Source organism: Takifugu flavidus, chromosome 10, assembly GCF_003711565.1.
Source record: "Takifugu flavidus isolate HTHZ2018 chromosome 10, ASM371156v2, whole genome shotgun sequence".
Taxonomy (NCBI): domain Eukaryota; kingdom Metazoa; phylum Chordata; class Actinopteri; order Tetraodontiformes; family Tetraodontidae; genus Takifugu; species Takifugu flavidus.
The window spans coordinates 13,319,277-13,336,970 of NC_079529.1; the positions used below are offsets into that span (position 1 = coordinate 13,319,277).

The 17,694-nt window shown below is 45.1% G+C and overlaps 3 protein-coding genes across 7 annotated transcripts; all 3 read right to left on the bottom strand.

Annotated features, from left to right (window-relative positions):
- Window positions 1-1,034: 1,034 nt before the first annotated feature.
- rpz4 (rapunzel 4) lies at window positions 1,035-4,825 on the bottom strand. Of its 2 annotated transcripts, none has more exons than XM_057045200.1 (3): window positions 4,732-4,825; window positions 3,286-3,347; window positions 1,035-3,180 (listed from the first exon to the last, which is right to left on the bottom strand). In XM_057045200.1, exon 3 carries the CDS (start codon window positions 3,166-3,168, stop codon window positions 1,996-1,998), a length of 1,173 nt encoding a protein of 390 aa, XP_056901180.1. In that variant the 5' UTR covers window positions 3,169-3,180; window positions 3,286-3,347; window positions 4,732-4,825; the 3' UTR covers window positions 1,035-1,995. The 2 variants fall into 2 exon arrangements, with proteins under 2 accessions (XP_056901180.1, XP_056901181.1); XM_057045201.1 differs by having other exon boundaries at window positions 4,592-4,760.
- An 832-nt stretch (window positions 4,826-5,657) lies between these two features.
- rpz5 (rapunzel 5) lies at window positions 5,658-9,017 on the bottom strand. The gene is given in 3 exon segments (XM_057045199.1): window positions 5,658-6,412; window positions 6,415-7,406; window positions 8,761-9,017. Coding segments are annotated over 2 exon segments (1,179 nt in total). The 5' UTR covers window positions 7,352-7,406; window positions 8,761-9,017; the 3' UTR covers window positions 5,658-6,170.
- A 5,242-nt stretch (window positions 9,018-14,259) lies between these two features.
- LOC130532247 (protein rapunzel-like) lies at window positions 14,260-17,692 on the bottom strand. Of its 4 annotated transcripts, none has more exons than XM_057044733.1 (3): window positions 17,543-17,692; window positions 16,183-16,680; window positions 14,260-15,946 (listed from the first exon to the last, which is right to left on the bottom strand). In XM_057044733.1, exons 2-3 carry the CDS (start codon window positions 16,674-16,676, stop codon window positions 15,256-15,258), a joined length of 1,185 nt encoding a protein of 394 aa, XP_056900713.1. In that variant the 5' UTR covers window positions 16,677-16,680; window positions 17,543-17,692; the 3' UTR covers window positions 14,260-15,255. The 4 variants fall into 4 exon arrangements, with proteins under 4 accessions (XP_056900713.1, XP_056900717.1, XP_056900714.1 ...); XM_057044737.1 differs by having other exon boundaries at window positions 17,575-17,680; XM_057044734.1 differs by having other exon boundaries at window positions 17,530-17,671.
- Window positions 17,693-17,694: the final 2 nt, after the last annotated feature.

The window sequence follows — 17,694 nt, forward strand, 5'->3', positions numbered from 1 at the left end:
TTTTGCTCCGTTGGCAGGTAAAAAAGGTCTGACTTTGCCAACCTTCGTTGGTGAATGGAACATTCTTTGGAGGGCCCTCCCTCCCCCCTCTGAACCCAGCCATCCAAGCATTCCTGTGGCTTGCTCTTATCTTGGCAACAATAGTTTGCTCTGCTCCATACTGCCGCGAGAGGACGCTGTTCTGAACTGGCAGGATGTAAATTTATTTACTGGATATGAGTTGATTTAAGGACAGAAGCTACGGTCCAATACTTGGACTGGGCCTGGGACACCTGAGGGGTGTGTTGGAAACAAGGCCCATGAAGTATTCACACATTCATTCATCTTATCAAATGAATCCAAGGAATTCCCCAAAGACCGTTTTGTTCCTGGCGTTCCCAGCCAGTTTCAGCTACGGCAGGAACTCTAAATGCCAAAGATAGAAAAGTCACAACCCAATAATTACACAGCACGATGGGTGTTTCCACACCAGCCAACCATCTCTCTCTCTCTTGCTGTTTTCTTTTCTTGGCATGAACTTAGAAGAACTTGTTTCGCGTCTCTTCTTCCAGATAACTGGTCAACCTGATGCAGCATGTCCTTGACGTTTGTTTGAAGCCAGCGCTGATCTGGCTTCATCCCAACCCAAGTCTCTAGAAGCATAAACAAGATAAAAACTAACCTGTATTGATCCCCCAGAACAATCTTATCTAATTTAATTGGTGCCATTATGCAAACTGTAGCAGGTCTAATCAGTCCTGTACCAGGAAACTGGCTTTAGAAATAATGGGATGGGACAGCCACACAAGCCACTGGGGGCACTGGGACGTCCTGTTTTGCCCACAGGAAACTTGGTCAGTCTGTTCCTATTTCACATTCTGCATATTTGATCTTTAAGCTGCTCGGAAATATTCTCTCTGCATCCAGTGCCGAGTTCAGCCGTAGATGTTCGCAGTTATTAGAATAAGTTTTTATCGTTTCTGTTGTTTGACAAGTTCGTACAAAATCATCTAGACTTAAAATGCCATTATTGGCAAGAAAAACGTACAAAAATGTTCTTTTGGAAAACGTTTATTACAACTGCTGATTTGATGTAAAAATATCTTGTTCTGAGAAGGAATAAGAAAACAGGTAGAAACACATGTAGGTTAGGACAAATATGCAAATTAGAAATACAGAAAGGTGCAAAAATCATAGAATCAAGAATAAAACAAGCATGTTATTTTCACAATAGTGTAAATATCAATATCTCAAGAGAATATCTGCCATAAAACCAACATGTGCATCGTCCAGCTGGGTAACGAAGATCCACTAAAAACATACACGTCCCTGATGTTGGACCACCTGCTGGTCAAGGCCTTTAGACCCGTTTTAACCACAATCCCAACAAGAACAGGCAAAACGAAGGCATTTGTAACATGTGGAGGCATTTTCTCTGCCAGCTTTGGTGAGCTTCACCTGGACCAGGCGAGGCCGCCGCTTATCTGATAGAAGACGCCATTATCTCTAGTGGGAATGTGGCTTCCAGCATGTCTCGTGGTGACAAAGCAACTTTGGGAGCAAATTCCAGCCAAACTTCTCTGGAGTGATTTAAATCTGCAGATTAAGACTTTTCCTGTTCCTGGAGTGAGTGGCACACCGGTGCAGCATCAGAAAGGTCTGCTTGGTTTCTAGTGGAAGGAAGTAAACATGACTTTTCCAGACCAAACTGATGTATCAAGACCAAGAACCCAGGCTGGAATTTAGAAACTCCTTCCAGGACGGTCAGGTCAAATGCTGTGATTGATGAATGCTCCAGGGTTTAAGATGGGTCGGGGTTGATTGTCTAAGCACGGCGCTTTTAATGCAATTTATTCAAGGGGGAAACTAAAATGAAAACATTTTGTTTGCTTCTCTGTGGATTAAAATACAAACGTGTAGGAATCTACATCAGGTTAGTGTATATTAGCTCATTGTGAGGTATCTTCTCATTCTCAGTGCTGTGAGACTGAAGGAAGATCGTCAGGTTTCACTACTTCAGGCCGAGTGAACGCACACGTAGATGTTCTTGTGCTCCTTCCAGTAGTGCAGGTCTTCTGAAAAGCTACAGGAGCAGGCCAGGTCTTTGCTGGTCTTGATCGTGTGGACCACACAGTCGCCTGGCAGCTTCTCAAACAGGAGCTCAGCTGCACCAACCACTGCAAGCTTCTTCTGGCTCAGGATGAGCTGCTCGATCTGATCTTTATCCAGGGGCTCAGGTGAGGAGCTGTAGGACACCCAGACATTCAGTTTCTCATCCGACAGGACTTGGAAGCGACTCTTCCCGGTGGGGCAATGATAGTCTTTCTTGTTGGCGAACAGGCCCTTTGGGGTCCCGAAGACACGTACAGACCAGCCCACCCAGTCGTACTTCTTCTTCAACTTTTCCACAATGGCATCAGCCAGCTGTTGGTTCGTAAAACCCGAGTGGTCTCTGACAATTCGTTGGGAGTCCAGTTCGGCTTGTTTGGGGAAGCTGACGATGCAGTCTTCGATGACGGCGTTCATCTTTTCTTGCACAACCCCCATCTTCTCCCCCCACTCTTTGAGCAGAGCATCCTCTTCATCATAACCTTTCAGAGCAGCATGACCCATGAGTGCAATAAGGCCAATACAGAAGAGCTTCTTCAGCATTGCACAGTACTCCTCCACCGGCCGGCGGCTTTTCTCCTCATAGTTCAGGGTGATCTCCAGCACTGACTCTCCAGAGAAGTTATCTCCAGTCACAGAATTATAAAGGGTGTTCAGATTTTTGTCACCGCCGGTTTTGGCAAAGTGTTCCAGGAAAAGCTTTTTCTTGACCTCCCGGAACTTGGGTTTGGCATTGAGGATGTCCAGGTACTTCCTGAACTGGTTAGTGATGTTCTCCTCCACTGGGAAATACACAGCATCCAACCCACTTTTCTTGATCTCATCGTTGATCTTCTGAATCTCCTCAGACACCTTCTCCAGATGGTCACGCACCTTCTGGAACTGCTCCTTCATGAACACGGCCTCTTTGCTCTCCACGTTGTCCAGAGCCAGTTTAACAATCGGAGCAGCGATGGCAAAAACAGGGAAGAGATCACCTGCGATACTGGCCACCACTTCGGCGCCTTTCTCAAACACCTCCATCACAGTCTCCACCACATCCTTTTTCTCTGATACAAGCTTCTGTAGCTGGTCTGCCATCCTTGGTTCAACCTAAATTCAAAAAAAGTATTCATGTGGTTAAGGAAACTATAGTTAGGCTATGGGTAATGTAAAATAAGTGTAAAAACAACAACAATGGACTTTTATCTGGCTTACCTAAAGCCCCGTTTTAATGGTGGACTATGATCTCCTTCACGCCTCTTGGAACGCAGCAAACACTAATAAGGAAGAAGACAGAGGGTTAGTCAGATGGCGCAGTGGCGGCCGGACACGCCCAGTAATCACGCCTCAGCAATAAAAAGCTGGTTGAGGTAGAGATTCCTCTATGTCATCTGTGTGTTTATAGTTAAAACTATCAGTGTGACGCTCCAGAAACAGTACAAAATTACCATCTGAAGTATATTAAAAACCTTCTGTGGGACAATGACAACGTGGAAGACTGGCTGAATACGAACCAGCAAGATTCCTGAAAGCATTAACACTTTCAGTTCAGTTTGTCTCGAAATGTTGTCACCAAACTCACCGAAAAGGAAGCAAACAGGGTGAACCCTGTGTTACTGGGAACTTTTCCTCATCTTCCTTCATCTAATTTTAAGTCTGATGGTGGATACAAAGGCAGATCATGACACTTTGTTTTTCCGCTTGGACCGAGAGAAAAATTCACAACACATTTTCGGTCAAAAGACCAGAAATGATGTCACTCCAAATGCTCAGACATGTTCAGACATGTTCTTTTACCAAACTGAATGTGTGTTTTTAAAGGTGAATAAAATAAACACACACTTGGGTGTGGGAAGGCATTGAGCACAGGAGGTTAAACTGGCTGGGCAAGGGTGCGTTTCCAGTGAAACCCAGCGGGTTACCATGGAAACAGAGCAATGGAAACGAATCTATCAGCTCTCTGCAGAGGTCTGCTCACTGGGCCCACCCCGAAGATGACTGCAGCAGGAAAACAGCTCAGACCTGTCCCATGGCCCTCGGGAGGGGGGCCACTGGAAGCGGGGCCCCCTGCAACCAGCTGAGATCATAAAATACGTGCTGTTCTTACAACACTTCAGCACATCTGTGTGCAGCATGCGGAAATGATAATGCCTGTTGACACCCAGCCTGGTGCTGGATTGAAGACAACCCTCCCTGCGGCCCCTAAACCCTCCGCAGAAGTGATCTCTCTGTTAATGCGTTCCCTTAATGGGAAAAGTATCGATCGTGCCGTGTTGAAGGGTTCTATTTGTACCGTTCAAACAAACATGGCGTTTTAAACCCGCAGAGGAGTTTTATGTGCAGTCACAGACACCACAGTGCCCTATAGAAACTTTGGCACTTCCTGGAAAATAAGCCCGGCAACCAACGCCCATCAAAACACACTTTTCCACCTCTTGCTCCGACAGCAGATTCTGCCGAACACCACAGACTTTACAGTACAAAACGCTTTATCACAATCAAATAAAGTATTTTTACAGACCTGAGTCAGAGGTGGAAAGACTCGGTTATAAAAGTGATTTTAGACCGATATCTGCCTGCTAACGCTTCCAAACACGAGTGCAGTCGCGTCCAAGACTGTGCTCGTTAAGTTGGCCACATTTTCACCTGAAACGGACTCACCTTCCAAAGTTTTCGGGGAAAAACAAACCAACTTCCAAACTGGAGTTCTTCCTGGTAGTCACGTGGTTCCGGTGCGGAGCGGAAACACACCCAGTCAGACTTTTTTTTTTGGGGGGGGGGGGGGGGGGGGTATAAGGATATAAGATCCTGTTATTTTATATCCCCATTTCTCACCTTCCTTTCATATCCTATTCACACACACACACACACACACACACCACACACACACACACACACACACACACACACACACACACACACACAGTATATATATATATATATAGGTTCTTGAGAAAGTGGTGGTGACTTGATTACTGGACCAGCTGAGGAACAGTCAGGTTTTACATCAGACCATTACTTGTGATCTGCTCTAAGCTTCAGACAATGGACTGGTTTTTATGGTTTTAATGCTGGTTCTACTGGACCTCTGTGCTGCCTTTAATAAGCATCCTTATACATAGACTAGAATGTGTTATTGGGATTAAAGGGAGTAAATTAGACTGGTTAAGATCATATTTATCAGGTAGATACCAGTTTGCTCACGATGTTTCCTCTTCATATAGTAGGTTAGTCACGGAGTTCCACAAGGTTCTGTACTTTGTCTTTCCACTTTATGAACATTTCCCTCAGGAAAGATTATTCAGCAGCATGGAATAAACTTCCATTGCTATGCTGATGACATGCAGCTGTAGGCAGAGCAGTTAGTGAAGCTCCAGGCTTGTCTTAAAGACATAAAGTCTTGGACGACCTCTAATTCAGACAAAACTGAGGTCATTGTGTTTAGTCCTGAATGTCTGAAGGACAGATTAGCCGATCACATCATCACTCTCTCTAATCTCTCTGCGAGGAACCTTGGAGCAACCTTTGATCAAGATCTATCCTTTAACTTGCACATAAAAACGGTCTCCACCAATTGAACTGTTGGATGTTGTTCAGATGTGTTTATTTAAAACATCAAGAGTTTTTCTATCTGAAAATAAGGAAAACTTTACACACAGGAAACAAACTCCGGCACACGGTTGTCGAGGATTTTAAGATTTTAAAGCTCAGAGCTTCATCACTAAAGAGACGCGGCGTGTATTTGATTTATTTGTTTTGTGAAAGACTTGCAACACGCGCTAACATTGCTGCAATAACTCCATATTTCCCAAGTACCTGAGCTAACAAGGGTGGAATTCCTTAGAACTCACAAACACCAACCACAGAGATCTTCAGTAGCTCAGAAGTTTCTGAAAACAGCAACAACTAAAAACAAACAGACAAAACAGACACCAGTGCCTGGGCCTGGACACAGATTAGGCATTAACACGGCCAACAGGCACGAATACAAATTTACATTTAATAGAAATATGCACAGTCGTCTGATAAAGGGGGTGGTTAATTTGATTTGTAGCTCGCTGCATCGTGCATTAGGCATCGCTTCCTGCCCCATCAGGAGTCTATTCTGGGTGGATACACAAGTAAGCCCGTTTGTGTTTTCCATAGTAGTAACAATCCTCATGGAAGTTGTTGGTCTCCACCACCTCTTTGTAGTGGCTGACAGCATGCACCAGAAGGTCGGGGAAGCTCTTTTTCAGAGACAGAGCCACAGCCATCATGTCTCCTTTCAGCTTCTGGCCTTCGATCTGCTCCTGGATTTGATTCTTGTTAATCGGTTTGGGACTAGCGCAGAAGGAGACACCACTTTGATCTTGTTTTTGGTTAAAATGTCAAACCAGTTGGCTCCCCCGCTGCCGTGATACTTCTTCCCTGCCAGCCAGTTGAAAAAGAAAACACGCTCCCTGTCACTGAAGGCCCGGATGGACCAGTTCACCCAGTCATACTTCTTAATTAATGAATCCATGAGGGATTTGACGAATTCCTGGTTGACATTCCCAGGATTCTCCATCACCAGGTACTCCACGTCTAGCTTGGCTTGATCAGCAAACTTCTCTGTACACTCGTCCACAGCCGCTTTCATCCGCTTCTCCACATCCTCCATCCGTTCCTGCCACTTCTTCACCATCTCCTCTCCCACCACCCCTTCCTTGAGAGCAGCGTAGCCCATGACGGCAATAATCCCGACAACAAAGAGCTTCTTCAGCCGGGCACAGAAATCTTCCACGGCCCTCCTACTCCTCTGTTCAGTGGTGACTACAGTCTCCAGAATTGGGTCTCCTGAGATGTTGGAGCCAACCACAGCGTTGTAGAGAGCATCTAAGTTCAAGTCGCCCTCCGTGTTCTCGTAGTGGCTGATGAACTTCTCCATCTTCTTCTCTTTGAACTTTGACTTGGCGTTGACAAAGTCCTGGAACTTTTCGTACTGGCTGACCATCTGCGCCTCCCGATCAAAGTTCTGCTTGTTCATCGATGTCCTCTGCAGCTCCAAGGCGATTTGATCGATGGTGCCCTGGATCCCCTCGAGCTGCTGGTTGACATTCTCGAACTGCTGCGCCATGTAGCGAGCCTCTTTGCTGTCCGGATTCTTGAGCAGCTCTGCAGAGGCGACAAACACGGCCTCCAAGACAGGGTGAAGCTGGCCCACGGTGGCGGCGAGCACCTCGGAGGCCTGCCCCATGATCTCCACGCCTTTCTCGATTTTATCCCTGTTTTGCACGAGCCAATCTGCCACAGCATTCATCTTTGTATTTCGGTATTTCTCACTACTCTAAGATTAGCCAGAGATCTGCTTGTTCCTGAAAGGAGAAACATGAAACCCTTGTAAAATTCATTACGTGAGAGGAAAAATGCTTCTTTTTTTTTTAGTTAGTCTGACAAAGCAAAAGTAATCATACAGTGTCTTTTCCCACGGAACATTTTTTGACAAACAAAATCCTACAATAGCACGACCGGTGAGTCGTGTCCACACATGCAGGCTGGCCGCGCCCTCGGGGCCTCGGATCTGATGACTTGGACTCACTTTGGAGCCGTATCGGCACTAGCACATATCAAAAACTGTCAACAAAGTAAACAAAGGAGGTACAAAAGAAAGCAATTTAGAGTCCACATCAAACACGCCATGTGTACTCTTGTATTATGTCGCAGTGTTGTGCAATAATCCAGCACTGGTCCTTCAGGATGTTAATATTTCTGCTACAACAAACTTTGGCCCAAAGTAAACACAGATGGTCAAGGATGGTGGAAAAGAGGGAGTTTACACTTGTAACAGGAGTATAGTTTTACTCTGAAATGCCCCAGAGGAATGACCTAACTGATTTCTCCTTCCCTTGAGGCCATATCCAGCTGAGATGAAGGCACACCCAGGTCTGAGAATCCCCCACAATGCACCGTTTCACATTTCCCACATTATTACAGCTCCAAAGTCATTCGAACCCAGTAAATACAAACGTGTTTTCGAGGGCTTGGCGATGCAAAAAGGCTTGAACGTGTAACAAAATAATCTGAGCGTTAATTGCTGCAGTGGTGTCATTTTACAGCCTTTCCTATCATTGCACTAATTAGATTGACTTTTTTTAGTCACATGCCAGCACAGCCTTCATAGTGTGTTTAAAACGTTTATGTGAATCAGTTAAAAATCAAAACTAAATTTACACATTGATAATTACATCAAAGAGGTTTGAAGAGGTTTTCCTCCCCTTCAAAACTAAAAATCCAAGTGAAAGTAAAATGAAACTGTTTGATTTTTCTCGACGTCTTGAGCCATGAACAGGCTAAGGTCGATCCTCTTTTCACATGAAATATACATCTAGTACAATATTTGATCAAAGATTTTCCTTATCAGGCTGATACTGAGCTACGTGGATAGACTCAATCCATAAATCCCCCACCCACCCCACTTCCCACCCCCCACCACCCACGGGCTAAATCTGCACCTCTGACATTTTATTTCAAAATCTTGTTATCATTCAGAGCAAATTGGATTTCTAGAAATAAACTGAATCTTTCTGCTAAAGGTCGGCCTAGTTAAAGATAAACTGCAACTTTTCCCTCCTCTTAAACATTATAAACATATGACAGAATAATAAATAACACATAAAATCGACAAGGTCGTGATGGAGATGCTCAGTGATGCAAAAATATCAAACTCACCTTTTTTAGAGGAATATCCACTGTGAGAGATTGTGAAGCAGCCCAGCTGTGTCTGTGAGCACCAGCTCCTCAGGATGTATATATAGCCTCCCCCCCTCTCTCACTCTCTCTCTCTCGAACACACACTTGCACAGTTTAGGTCTGTCTCACGCTCTCGTCACTCCTCCCCTGGAACTCCTCCATCCCATTTCAGCATTCCTGAGAAAATTCACTCGATGGGAGATGAGGGGCAGACGCAGATAACAGCCTGTAAACACTCCCCATGCAGGCACAACGTGCACCCTGGGAACACCAAAAAGAGGACAGTTTGACTTCTGTATCTGCAAATCAAAGAAAGAGAGAAACCAAGTGAGTGTGACAGAGAGTAAAACGGAGTACAGAAGCAGTGGGGTGACCCATCTGGACAAAACCCTTTTGTTTTGTCTTGAATGAAGTTGCCATGGTGACTGCAGGGTTCCTCATTGAGACCATGCATGCTTCAAAGCCAAATTCACAGAGTTCTAAACGGCAGTTTTTTGGCTTCATCACAAAATGAAATAACATTCGATGCAGACGTCCGAGTCCGAACAGGATGTAAAGTTATTGATTTGGGATTCTTGCAAAAGGATCATTTTTGCTCTGAAGAAGCAGCCTTTCACTAATCAGTCCGTCACAGAGCTGCCCAGTGAAAGAAGCCTGTGTTTCTGAGCACAAACATGACAGTCAGCCCTCGTTCACGGCCTTTGCGCTTCCTCGGGCAGACTTTAATGTGAGAAACATGATATCACTGTCAAATATTTGCCTAAAAGAAAGGTACAGAAGGATGTGTGCAGCAAATGGATCCGCTGGATAGAGGGCTAGGCCGGCTGACTCACGTAATGATGGGAATCAAGATTAAAGCTGCAGGTGTGTGCAGGTGTGGAGGATAACACACAGACAACAGCACCTGTGTGTTTAGTCGGTGTGTTTTTTTAATCTAACACTGCAAAATCAGCCCGTACTAAATTAAAAGATAGTGCCTGTGGGAGCGTAGAGAGTTCCCTGTTCTAATCAAATATAACAGGAACCCCCAAGGATGAGAGACTGCGTTTTACATTCATTTTCTCAAGGACATTGTGATTTTAGTCCTTGACTTCTAACATTAGCATGCATGGCATCAGAAAATGAGATCAGGCACTATCTCTGAATCAGATTTGGAATCTATTGTGATTCCCCTTCTGAACAATGTTAAAGCTTTGGTCGTGACTCCATTTCATAAATCTATTTATTAAAAAAAAAAAAGAAAAAAGGTTGAGGTGTCCTTGTTGTTTGTTGTCTGGAGAATGACAGCCAAAATGATTTCCTTGTCTGGGGAATTCATCCAGCATGTTCATCTTTTTGCCCTTGGCCAGGCTAGTGTTTCCTCTTCACCACAAGATGTCTCCTCAGCTCAGGGTAAAAGGCTCCAGTGGCTCATCCCACCGGCACACTACAAGCAAGGCACTTCCAGGAGAGGGTTTGAATGCTGAGAGCATCAATTATGGAACAAGAACGTTTAATGGGTTTTTGGTACTGATTCATAACAAAATCAATTAACAATTATATTTTACTTTATGCTGCTTTAAACTGGAATGATTCTTCCAGTTAATGTGATTAAATAAACGTGTCACCAGGATCAGATGAGCTTCAAAATTGTAGGATTCTGTGCCTGTAAGCTTAATTGAGAGAAGCACTAAGAGTATGCTGATGACATGTGCACACATAGTTTTATAACAATGTATCTTATTTTTTTTAAAAATTAAAATAGATTGAGAATAACGCGAAGCCACGTTATTAAATCCACGAAACACCTCTGAGAAATATTGACATTTCTATGTACTGTATTCTCAGGAAAATGTCTTTCAACGCACATTCGTGTTATTGCTGTGTGGATTAAATATTTAAAAGACAAGACGTCATAAATGCGTAATCTTCGTCATTAGTTTCTCATTAAAACTAACAATATCCCAAATTTGTTTAAGTTTAAGTTTTGGACTGTTGGCATGATAACGATATGCTACAGATTTACCTAAATCTCATGAAAAAAAGTTACTTAATAATATGTTATTAAAACGTCACTTACCAAAAACCAGAGCACCCAGTTGGCTACCAACAAGGCTAACGAAGGCTAATAGAGCTAAAGAGCTAATGCTAAAAACAACAACAGCGAGCAGGTAAATAGGCCAGGTAAAAACTATCTCTGAGATATAGTTTTAAGAACTAACACACACGCGAGAACAAACAAACAAACACACACACACACACACACACACACACACACACACACACACACACACACACACACACAGTTGTTTCCTTCTGGATGCAGATCAATACAAATCCCAGTTTGATCTGAGGAAGGAGATGAAGGTTAAGCGTTGGGGCAGAAGTTGATTGAATGATTGATTGTCGGTAAAATCACCCCTGATTCCCTCACACAAGTGGGTCGAATCAATTTCCAGCTTCATGTAAATGAGAACAGTCAGTCTCACAGTCTTAAGCCAGCAGCAATACTGTTTAATCTTGAACTATTTTAATACAAGTTTACCGTTCCAAAGTACTGGCCTGTTTGACATGCTGTAATTTCATTTATTAATGTCATATTTCCCACTTCAGTTTGAGATCAATGACAAAATAGATGTTTTAGATTGCTTAAGCTCGAAATCAATTATTATCTTTGAGCTATAAGCAATTAAACAAAATGAGGTGGTCATGCATATGAAGAGGTAAAATCAGTTGTATGTAGAGAACTTTTGAACAGATGAGACCAAAAATAATGTCCCCCCTGTCTAACTGCTCAGGGCCCTTAGTTGTGGGCTCAGCCGTGCAGCCAGTGTGTCACTGGACAGATGTTTTAATGCTTCTTATTGGATTAGACCTCCACTCGGACTGATGGGTAATAGCATTATCCTGTGTGGGTCTGGATTGGCAGATCCATCCATTGATCGGCTCTCCCCTGCAGGGCCACTCAGAGGCTTGCCTCCATCCAGTCCTGCATTTTGTTTATGAAATATTGATATTGGCTTCTGTCTCCTCTCAGAGATGAGCAGCACCAGGCTGACGGCAAAAAACGTCATGCAGGGATGCTAAAAGGGGACGTTGTTTGGTGTTTTTGGACCCTTTCAGGGTTTTAATTGGGTGGGACGTGTTTAGAATTGTGGTCGGCACATTTATGTCAAGTGACGTCACAGCCGATCGAGGAAACACATCCGTTCCTGTTGGTTTCATTTCAGTGGTATAATTCAGAGCACTGTGATAACAGGCCAAAAATAAAAGCCTTTAATTATCAAAGAAGGGGCCTAATTAGAGCTGAGCAACAGTAACAACAGGCTGTTGTTGGCCCTGCATGTTGACGTTCAGCATGTTGACAGCGCCCCCTGTCCGTAAAACAGCCTCGTTACTTTTTATCTGACAAAATTATTTCCCTATCGTTCTTCCCCTAATGGCAGCCAGGACTGCCAGGCTAGCACATCCAAAGACATTTGTGCAGGAAAAGCCTCCTCCAGGATCAATAGTTGTTACCTAGAGAGAGCCCGCACAACCACTAATGAATCCAGTGGCTCCCGGTACAGCTGCACTGCTGTGGCGGAGACAACCGGGGCTTTATTTAACACCGACACCCACACCGGCATTAGAAAATTAAGCAGCCATATTTAAATTAAACTCTCTGTACATGTAAATAATGATGCTAGAATGTTGGCTGGGAAGGAGGCAACATTCAAGCCTCTGATGGGAGCCTTTGGTTCTGTGGCGTGTTTGAAGCCTATAGGCTGTTGTTTCTCTATCAGAGTTGTATGAAGCTGTATGTAAAAGCAGTAGATTGTCATGATGTATGTGAGGTTTTAGTTTCGTTCTTGGACTCTCGGGGTGCTTGTGTCCACTCAGTCCTGCAGTATTTAGCGGAACATGAGTTGATGATATAACTCGATTTACTTTTGAAGTCATTTAGGTTCTTGTTAGAGTGTCACCACATAAAAGATAAAGAATGAGGAGGGGAGGTAGAGTGGGGGAGGGTCTGAGATGGGAGAGGAACAGACACATGCATCATACGTGGAAATACATTAGGCTTGATTTGTTGTCCTGAAGATGATGATATAAATCTGCGGGGGCAGTGGGGCTGGAGGAGACGAGACGAGACGAGACGAGATGAGACGAGACGAGATGATAAGAGGGAAGGAAGGAAGGGAGAGGAGACGAGAGGAGAGGAGAGGAGGAGGGGAGGAGAGGAGGGGAGGGGAAGGGAGGGGAGAGGAGAGGAGAGGAGAGGAGAGGAGAGGGGAGGAGAGGAGGAGGAGAGGAGGGGAGGAGAGGAGGAGGGGAGGAGAGGAGGGAAGGAGAGGAGAGGAGGAGAGGAGGAGGAGAGGAGGGAAGGAAGGAAGGAGAGGAGAGGAGAGAGAGAGGAGGGAAGGAAGGGAAGGAAGGGAGAGGAGAGGAGAAGGAGAGGAGAGGAGGAGAGGAGAGAGGAGAGGAGAGGAGAGGAGAGAGGAGAGGAGAGGAGAGGAGAGGAGAGGAAGAGGAGAGGAGAGGAGAGGAGAGGAGAGGAGGAGGAGAGGAGAGGAGAGGAGGAAGGAAGGAAGGAGAGGAGAGGAGGGGAGAGGAGAGGAGAGGAGAAGGAGAGGAGAGGAGGAAGGAAGGAAGGAAGGGAGAGGAAAGGAGAGGAGAGGAGGAGGAGAGGAGAGGGAGAGGAGAAGAGGGGAGAGGAGAGGAGAGAAGAGGAGAGGAGAGGAGGGAGGAAGGAAGGAAGGAAGGAGAGGACAGGAGAGGAGGAGAGGAGGGAAGGAAGGGAGAGGAGAGGAGAGGAGAGGAGAGGAGAGGAGAGGAGAGGAGAGGAGAGAAGAGGAGAGGAGAGGAGGGAAGGAAGGAAGGAAGGAAGGAAGTGAGAGGACAGGAGAGGAGAGGAGGGAAGGAAGGGAGGAGAGAGGAGAGGAGGGTAGGGGAGAGGAGAGGAAGGGAAGCCGAGAGGTCGATATGCAAGGTGTGAGAAAACAGATTTTTATGTCATTTTTTCATCTATATTACTCCTCATTGCAGCCCTCATAGCACCTCTCTGTAGCACCGGTATCTATTTTCAGCCTCTCAGCCCTCTGATGATGCGTTTCCTGCTGTGCTGCATCTCTAAGATACGATCTGATGGACGGTGACAGGCAGGATCCACAGCTGAAGACCCTGCAGATGCACACAGATATTCAAGGATGGCTGCCGCTGCACCTACACTATCCATTATGATCGCAGCCGCGCTGCTCAGCCGAGCACTCTGCTGAACATTATGTCAGTTAAACGTTATTCTCACGTTTTAAAACTAAAGCTGCGGTCAGGAAATGCTGACTTATGTGTAAATACCAATCGAATTAGCCCGCTCCCTGTTGCTGAGGGTGCACTATCTTATTTTAATGGGCAGAGGCAATAAATCACATTTGTACAAGAAACGGGAGGCCGATATTGAATTAAACTTGTTTACACATATTTTACATTTGTATTTAGTCAATAAGTGTCACAAACCACCAAGATGTTGACTGATTTTATTCACAGGTTTTAAATCAGTGTAAAAACTGCTTAAACTAAATGTGCAGTTTATTCTTTTCACCAAGCAGCAGAAATGTGTGTTAGTGTGTAACTAAAAAAGGGGTTTTTCTTCCTATCTCATTAAACATACATCTATACATCCTGGCTGGAGGTTCATGCTGAAATGATGCCGCGTGTGGCTGAACTTGCTGGACCAGCTGCTCCTACTGCCTTTGGACGTGACCCCTGTGCCTCCTCTCAACAGAGGCCGACTGGCTGAGCTGACACAAAAAAGGGAGCTCAGCTCAGCAGATGCAGCATCAGCACAACCATCATCGCACTGTGAATTTTTCATGGGAGACCAGATTAACGGCCGGTAGAGTGGGCAGAACCGTCCCTCTGGAGATGGGTGTGATCGAGTGAGGGTGTGTGTGACCTGGCCAGGGCGTACAAATGGATGGATGGATGGATGGAGCTGAGGTAGCCTCACACTTTCAGTATGCTGTTAGTCTGGATTTACAGGGAGATGAATTGTGGCACTATTTTTATATGTATTTTTGCTAAACTTTATATCAGAGTAATATAATGTATATCTATGTGTTCATATTGTGACAGAAGCAACAAATAGATGACTAAATAAACTGACGAAACACATAATGCATATTTACATGCTAGGCTGAAATTCTTTAGACCTGAATTGTCGATTTATGTATTATAGTTCATTTTTGACGCGTAGCTTCTATATTCTGGTGTAAATGCATTTTTACTCTCATATCTTTCATCTCTCTCCTATTAATTGTAACACTGCCAGTGGCCATGTGTCAGATTTGTAGTGTATTTAGTAATTATATATGTTTAATTGTCCTCCATTTTCTTCCATGTCATCTTTTTAATGCAGTCATACATTATAGTCCTCCTTCATTCATTATTGTAGGTGGCCTTTGACTGCTTCGCTCTTGGACTTTTGGATGCAGCTGAACCTAAATCTTGTCGCGTTCACTCCGAGTGAACACACACCGCTACGTTCTTGTGCCGTTCCCAGTAGTGACACTCTTCCGGAAAACTCCAGGCAGCGGCCGACTCCTTGTAGCAGCTGACTGCGTGGACCACAAACCCGCAGAGCTGCTTCCCCAGGACCTCCACCACCACAGGGGCGTTGCCTTTCCTCCCCTGGCTGTCCATCACCTGCCGGATGAAGTCGCGGGGCACCGGCTGCGGCTTGGCGCTGTAGGACACCACCAGGTTAATGTTGTTCGCCCGGAGCACCTCGAACCAGTTCTGTCCGGCCACGTGGTGGAAATGCTCCCCTGCGCGCCAGTTCCTGTAGGTGCTTCCCGAGTGGTTGATTAGCCGCACTGACCACTGGACCCAGTCGTACTTTTTCACCAAGAACTGCAGGAGCCTCTGAGCTGTGTCTTGTGGGGGTTCCTCCTCTTTTTCTTGCAGGAGATATTGGGCGTCTATCTTTGCTTGTTCTGGGAAGGCAGCAACACAGGACTCAATCGTTTCTTTCATTCTGGTCTCCACTTCTTCAATCTTGCTGCTCCACTCTTGGATCTTGTTCTCTTCCTCCTCTGGACCCTGAGTCAAGGCGCAGTGGCCCAGCAGAGCAATGAGGCCCAGGCAGAAGAGCTCTTTCATGCGGACACAGAAGTCTTCCAGGAGACGACGGTTTCTGGCTACGTACCTGCAAAACCACCAGTGTTCACTTGAAATGTGGAGATTCAGCAATTATGAATACACTTTGGTCATAAATGACTTTCAAAAGAATAAATAGAGAAATTCAGTCAGACCAACACAGTTTTACTTTGTTTTGCACTCATCTAACGTGCTTTTTGTGCTGCTCCGTTCAGATCTTCAGGTGTTATTTTTCAGAGCTCTATAACAAAAAATCACAAAATATAAAGTGAGAGAACAATTTACCTTTCAACCAGCTCTAAAACCGATTCCCCAAAGGTGTTTGTGCCCATCAGGGCTTCATACAGCACAAACAGGTTCTTCTCTCCTCCAGTTTTAGAGAAGTGCTCCAGAAAGAGTCTGGTCTTCACATCTCTGAACTGCTGCTTTGCCTCCAGGATGTCCATGTATTTTCTAAACTGGTTCCTGACGTTCTCCTCCACTGAGAAATACTGAGAATCCATCCTTCCCTTCCTGACCTCACAGTCAATGTCTTCCAGCTCAGATGAGAGGACATCAAGCTTGTTCTTCACCGCTAAGAATTGCTCTTTGACATAGAAGACCTCTTTGCTCTGGGTGTTGTCTAAAACCAGGCGGAGAACAGGGGCGGCAGCTTCGCAGAGGGGGAAGAACTCGCCCACGGTGCTGGCCAACACTTCAGCTCCTCTCTCCAGCATATCCATCAACGCCTCGATCGCCTCCTTTTTCTGGGCCACGACCTTCTCCAACGAGCTGCTCATCCTTCTAATGTATTCACAAAGCATAAATGAATGGCAATGGCAGATTATTTCCCCTGCTTTCTTAGATAGAGGCTCTTTCACTGACCCAGCTTTATGTGTCCTGTCTGAAGACTATTGGGTCACCTCAGCCTAAATTGATGTTTGGTTGGAAACGTATCAGATCATTTCGATTTAAAACCAAGAGGATCTCAGAGTAGGAGAGTAAACCTACAACATGTATTTCTGTCACCTAAATCATTCTTTTTACGACTTTAAATCCTTTCAGGTCTGCTGGAATGTAGAAATCGGGGTGTTTAACTCGCTATTTTAACACGAAGGCAACAGAAACTAAACCTGATGTATAATCACGGGCTGTAGATGCAAATGATCAAAGCTTGACGCCGTGAATCCGGAATACAGTCGTCATCTCAGGAATATCTCCACCCAGAATGGTGATGTCATGCAAACGCAGATCCTGGAGCTGCTGGAAGAAACCTGTCCTGATCTACATATATATGACTTATTTTAGTGAAGAATGTTGCCACGTCGTGTTAAAAAATACTTTTCCCGTCTGTGTGTCCCGGCCGCGCTGCGTCACCAAGCTCATCCAAGATTAATGTCAACATTATTTCATTCATCCTTTTCTTAAATTCGCGTTTAACCGCCATGAAGAGCAAACAAGTATCGTAATTACAAAGCGCCTTTCTAAAAAAAAATGCTGCCACCAAAGTGCAGCCGTGAGATGTAGACAGGTTCTGCGGTCACGCAGGCTTTTTGCGCGCAAAGCCCCGCAAGCCCGTGACACACCTTGCAGCATATTTGCCCCCTTCTTTATGGAAGATAAAGACATGCATCACATTCCAACAATAACTACCTTTTTCCTATACCTGAAAGGAAATGATTCTTCTGGCGGTCACACCTGAACACTGTCGTCTGAAAGGTGTTTTCCCCTTCAAGTTTGCGACAACTGCACCGTGGAGCTCAGTGAAATGGGCTCCACAATAATCCAGGAGAAGGAGAAGATGCGCATCCAGTATCA

Coding starts and splice junctions, on each gene's coding strand:
- rpz4 (XM_057045200.1), bottom strand. CDS start 3,168: ATGGCAGACCAGCTACAGAAGCTTGTATCAGAGAAAAAGGATGTGGTG.
- LOC130532247 (XM_057044733.1), bottom strand. CDS start 16,676: ATGAGCAGCTCGTTGGAGAAGGTCGTGGCCCAGAAAAAGGAGGCGATC. Junction 15,947..16,182: donor GTTTTAGAGCTGGTTGAAAG/GTAAATTGTTCT, acceptor GTGGTTTTGCAG/GTACGTAGCCAGAAACCGTC.